The 6199-nt window shown below is 38.9% G+C and overlaps 1 protein-coding gene across 1 annotated transcript; it reads left to right on the top strand.

Moving 5' to 3' along the window:
• Nucleotides 1-1220: 1220 nt before the first annotated feature.
• Nucleotides 1221-2242, top strand: LOC117733914 (chitinase-like protein 4). Its single transcript, XM_034537849.1, has 4 exons — nt 1221-1290; nt 1770-1796; nt 1888-2092; nt 2182-2242. Exons 1-4 carry the CDS (start codon nt 1266-1268, stop codon nt 2240-2242), a joined length of 318 nt encoding a protein of 105 aa, XP_034393740.1. The 5' UTR covers nt 1221-1265.
• Nucleotides 2243-6199: the final 3957 nt, after the last annotated feature.

Below are 6199 nucleotides of genomic sequence, written 5' to 3'. Positions count from 1 at the left end.
AAATGCAAAAACGCAGCTGTGTGCGGCATCCAAATAATCAAAGAAACTTAATGCTGAGGTAATGCTGAGGGGTGACAGTGGGTCCGTCTTTCAATCAGGTGGTTGGCGGTTTAATCCCCGCCCTAGTCGATGTGTCCTTGAGCAAGACACTTAACCCTGAATTGATTCCTGCAGCTGTGTCTACAGTGTATGAATGAAACATGATTGTAAGTCGCTTTGTATGAAAGCGTCAGCTAAATTAAAGGTAATGTAACAATATTCACAGTCTCAAAACTTTTTAGTAAATATATAAAGAAGACATGTCCTAGTTGACTCCTGAATCCAGTGCAGCAATATTGAGCGTATGAAGCTCAATGGTATGTTGTGTGGTGCTGCTGAAGTTTTGTGTTATTTGTTCTGTTATTCTGGTCACATTCATAGATATCTTTTAAATATTTGAATATTTACAAGAAACTGACAGCTGACAATGTGAGATGATACTGTGATGAAAAAAAGTGAAACCCTTGTTTGCCACCGTCCTTTGGTTGCTCATCCACTAAATATTTAGCTCAATCTATTTAAAGGAAGAGCTTTTTTAAGTGCCCTGAACTAATCTCTGGTAAACATTTAAAATGATGATCTCTCAGTACTACCCCTTTTAGGTGGAAACAACCTCCCTAATAGACAGAAATGTGAACATGGTAACAAAGGGCCTGCATGAGGTGACTTTGTTTTGTGCTTCACATTCCATCAGTGTACAATTGCTTAGCACATTAGAACATTGCAGTAATTATCACCACCCTACTTAACTCCCGCACCCTGTCAGGTGACTACCTGAAACAGGTGGAGCAAGACATCCGTGAGTTTTCAGTCACAGTAGAGAGAGAGTATCCATTCACCATTATATTTGAAAACTACACGTTAACTGTGCCTGAACAATTTGAATTTCACCATCATGACTACTGGACACCTGTTTTTAAACTCTGATGTGTGTCTCTGATTTACCCTGATGTAAGTTTAAGTTAGATTCTAATGTTGGATAAACATCTCTAAACAACATATCATCACATCATCATGACAGACAATAATGAGACTGATTAACTTAGGGCTAAAGTTGCAATGTGAAATATGCTACAGTTTAATGTATAACAAAGTCAATAAGGCAGCGTGAATAGAAAATGAAGTCGGTTACCGTCTGTCAAATTTAAATCAACTGGGAATTACTGGGCCTCTCTGCATATTAAACATTTGTGTCTATTTCTTCTGCTTATCTACAGAGTGACAACATGTGTCAGCTCAGTCTAATTACAGGTAAGGCGCGTTTGTCAAGTGTTTCCATAAAGGGTTACTACCTCCAAACAACAAAATCATATTTTCTCACTTACCTCCAGTGGTATCTAGATATGCAGACACGAGTTGTTTTCTTTACCGATGTTTCTGTCGCTCAGACTACAGTGAGAATAAATGGAATTTGGTTTGTGATGCCACAGTGTACCTTTTATTCTGGATAATCCACTCAACACCGTGTTGATTATCCAGAATACCAATTGCTGTTGAATTATTTTTAATTTGAAACAAAATTCCTTTCACCTCCAATGTGTTGGGGTGGCTGAAGAAATCATATTGGAAATCTCTCATTAACCAGGACAAATAAAACCAAACCTAACTGTAAAGCTCGAGACTAGTAGAAGTGAGTGAGAATACCTGTTGTGGATCTTTTTATTTTATTTTGTAATTTGGGAGAACTGACCTATTTTTAACCCCATACTAACCAGTCTGTTACTTTGAAGGTCTCTGTTTGATCTTCGCCAGCTTTGGTAAGTAACATGCATAAATCATAATCAACAGTCTTATTAGTAGATGAGTGATGACTAATTCAAACCATCATCATTTTCTTCCATGTTTCAGCCTCCTCCTCCAGGCTGGTGTGTTACTACAACAGCGAGGCTGACAAAAGAGGAGGAGATGGGAAGTTCACCATTTCAAATATCGATCCAAACAAGTGTACACATCTGATATATGCCTTTTCTGACATTAACAACTTAAATGAGCTGGTGCCCAGCAATGCATCTGACTTACAACGATATGCGTTATTCAATGAACTCAAAGACAGGTCAGTGCTTTAGTGGATACATTTTGTGGAAATTATGTTGATTTTGTGCTGCGTCAAACAATCCTTATGAAACCTTTATGCTCCCACAGAAATCCAGAGCTCAAAACCCTGTTGGCGGTTGGAGGCATGACCTTCAACACACAGAAGTAAGTTATATAACATAAATGTGTGTCCATACAAAGACAAATGTAAGCAGCACTTTAGCATGCAGGTATGTTGCTGGTATGAGGAAAAGAGAGATGCTGGTATTTGATTAATAAATAACTTTCAGGATTCAATCAGGTTCAACATGCAGAAATATTTATACCTGATATCTTCATTAAATTATGATAAAACCAAAAGCAGGTGGCTGGAAAAGAATCACACATAGATTGACATAAAAGTGGTCAATGTGAATGGTATCTGCAAACACTAAATAGATTTGGTGTTTTATATTAGAGCAAAAAAGTAAAACAAATCAGAACAAACTTGCAAAAAAACGTAAAACATTATTTATAACCATGCAAAGTCCCCAAAAGAAACGAAAAGGTAAAATAACTCAATTGCAATATCTTTCCAGGGATCACGACTCACTTACTCAAGATAACTCCCAGACCTAATTCTGAGCAGTGCATGTAATGTACACATTTTTTTTAATCTGCATCGTTAAATTGCCCGACAGGTATGAATCAATTGTAATTTTGGGGTATACTGTCCCTCAGAGGCTAACAGGAAAAACGTTTCATTTTTGAGTTTTCACTTTATTCTTACTTTTTTACTAATACTTACTTACTATACTAATAATGAGGGTAGAAACTGCACATTATAGTTATGTGGATCATAGTGTGGTTCATTTTCATCACTATTCATAATAAATGAAAAGTGTGTTAACCAGATTGTGGCCATGGCTGTATATTTGTCTTGGCACATATTACTTTGTACTTTATGTTTCTCTTTGTTATTTAAACAGAACCCATAAATCCAATATGTGGTGCGTTTTCTTGAGAGCACTGTTTTGTTCAACTGTTTACCAGATTCAGTACAATGGCCGCAGATCAACGGAATAGAGTCACGTTCAGCCAGTCTGTGATCCAACTACTGAGAGAAAATGGGTTTGATGGGCTGAACCTTGACTGGAGGTACCCTGGAGGAGCTGGAAGCCAACCTCAGGACAAGCAGAGATTCACACTGCTGTGCCAGGTCAGATCCTGAATTGATCTTCTGGGAGAGACGCTGTCAGAAATATACCATACTAAATAAACCTATATGAAAATATAACCTGATGTTTAAGATGTTTCTGTGTTGTATAGGATCTCAAAGACTTCTTTGTGGTTGATGGAATACTTAATAACCGTGACAGATTAATCATCACTGCTAGTGTCTCTGCTGAGAAAGCGATCATCGATGCCAGTTATGAAGTCACAGAGATTGCAGAGTAAAACCATTTTATTGGAATTCTTCATACCAATTATGATCTGTTGTCGTGTTTTGTTGAACGTCATCTCCTCTGCATTTCATCAGGCATCTGGATTTCATTAATGTGTTGACGTTTGACTTTCACGGCCCCTGGGAAAGTGTCACAGGACATCACAGCCCCTTATTTCAGAGAGACCAGGACACTGGAAACGAAACCTACTTGAACACTGTAAGTACAGGGATTCATGTTTCAGCTACTTAAACACCTTCCTACTTAGAGAGGTCCTTTCATCTTAATTGTTTAGTTTTCTCATCATTGTAGGACTTTGCCATGCGTTACTGGCAGACCGAGGGAGGACCCTCACAAAAGCTAAACATGGGGTTAGCGGTATATGGCCGTGCTTTTGAGCTGTCCAGTGCATCCAGTGCTCCTGGTGCACCAGCCAGTGGTCCTGGGGAAGAAGGCTGCTACACCGGTGAAGAAGGATTCTGGGCCTCTTATGAGGCAAGCTGTGAATATTATTAGTTAATATAAAAAGCCTTATTATAAGCTAACCGATTTTACTTGTTGTGACACATTTCTGTTTGAATGAAGTCATTGGATCTAAATATTATATTCGTAACATTCTTTTCAGACTTGCCTTTATATTGAAGGGGTTGCTACCCAGCTGATTGATGATCAGAAAGTTCCATATGCCGTCACAGAAAATCAGTGGGTTGGATTTGACAACATAGACAGCCTTGATACTAAGGTACTTTTCTGTTCAGTTCAAACTGTTTGTTCAATAATTTTGCAAATGGCTGGTTGTACGCAATCTGGTGTAATAAATATGTTGTCAACGTGACGTCAGCTGTTGAAATGTGTCGGCCCTCATCCTCTCAGGTCAATTACCTAAAAGATAATAACTTTGGAGGAGCCTTCGTCTGGTCTCTGGACCTGGATGACACCACAGGACAGTTCTGTAAAATGGGCCAATGCCCTTTCATCAGCCACCTGCATACCCTCCTGGTTCCAGGTAACCGAAATGCATTTACATCGTATCCTGTCATAGAAGGACTCGTCATTAAGCTCTTTCAGCCACTTACTTTAAGCTATTTTATTTGCCAGATAGACAAACTTACTTGTCCAAAATAGAAAATGTAGGGTTATAAAAAAATAAATAAAGATTGAATCAATTGGACAAAAATAATTCTTCATGTTATGCTTTAACTTTGTTAACGTCATCCATGGTGGTTAATTGCGAAATTAAAAGTTTTAATCATGTGTTATAAACTGCTTAGAGCTAGTGTTATGAAGTTAAAGAGTCTAAATGATATCTCTAGTATGTATTTTATATGGCTATAGAAACTTCCAATAATGATAATGATAATTTTGCAATTTACCTTTACATTACATTACATGTCATTTAGCTGATGCTTTTATCCAAATCGACTTGGAATTATGTTACATTCATACACTGTAGACACAGCTACAGGGAACAATTCAAGGTTAAGTGTCTTGCTCATGGACACATCGACTAGGCTGGGGATTGAACAGCCAACTGTCTGATTGAAAGACGGACGAGCTAACCACTGACCCACAGTCGCCCCAATACCCAATACTAATTGTTACTGTTTCGAGCTTGAACGCACAATAATGTAACTGAATGAAACCTTCGTGCATTTGTTGTTCACTCCTTAAATAGCAGAACTGTGGAGACCCGAGCTGTCGGCAGAAAAGCTGTTCACAGTGATTAACCTGAGCACCAGCATTGGAATGAATTACAATATAATAGGCCTATGTGTCTGAATAAGTTAGTTCCAAATGTTGCTATGCTTTCAGCTCCGTTATTTAGCCAGACTGTGCCACCCACCAGCTGCTCAAAGCTGGCGGGAGGAGAGCTCTGTAAACCTTAAATAAGCATTTTCATGGCAAATAGAAAGTATTAATGGCAGATTTTTACTGTATATCGGTATATATAGATTACATTTCTTTTACATGCCCGATTGGAAGAGCGTGATGCATTCTAATGGCCTAAACAGAGTTTCCTTGCCAAGGGCAAGAGGGCCACTCTTAATTCTAAGGCCTCCGGAGAGTTTTTTTGTGTGTATTTGATTGCATGCCATCAGCATTGAGTATTTACATATACTACATTTTATTATGAAGAAAGCAAATGTGTTTTCTTTCTATTAAGAGATCTCTGCAGCCATACCCAGGTATATTACAATATTATGTGATGATCAAACAGTTTAAAAAGCATTTAACACAGTATCTGACTCTCTTCTTTTAGATTTTCCTAGCTTCACCACAACAACTCCGCCTACAACGACCACAACAACTCCCACGACCACAATAACTCCCCCTACCACAACCACAATAACTCCCCCTACCACGACCACAATAACTCCCCCTACCACGACCACAACAACTGCCCCTACAACAACCACAACTCCCCCTACCACCGCATCACCCACTACCATATCAACAACTACCCAGTCTGGAGGATCTGGAAACCCGTGTGTAGGAATAATCGGTGGGCACTTTGCTAATCCCGCTAACTCCTCAGAGTTCTACCAATGTTCTCCTGCAGGTTCTTTCCTCTTTTCATGCGCAACTGGTTTGATCTTTAGTGATGTTACCAGAGCCTGTAGCTTTCCCTAGTAGTAAGTGGTAATATCTTTCCTCAATAACAAATGGGGGGGGGGGTAGTATTGTCTAATGCTGTTACATAC

Source organism: Cyclopterus lumpus, chromosome 7, assembly GCF_009769545.1.
Source record: "Cyclopterus lumpus isolate fCycLum1 chromosome 7, fCycLum1.pri, whole genome shotgun sequence".
In the NCBI taxonomy this organism is placed as follows: Eukaryota; Metazoa; Chordata; class Actinopteri; order Perciformes; family Cyclopteridae; genus Cyclopterus; species Cyclopterus lumpus.
This window is presented reverse-complemented; position numbering and strand designations above follow the sequence as displayed.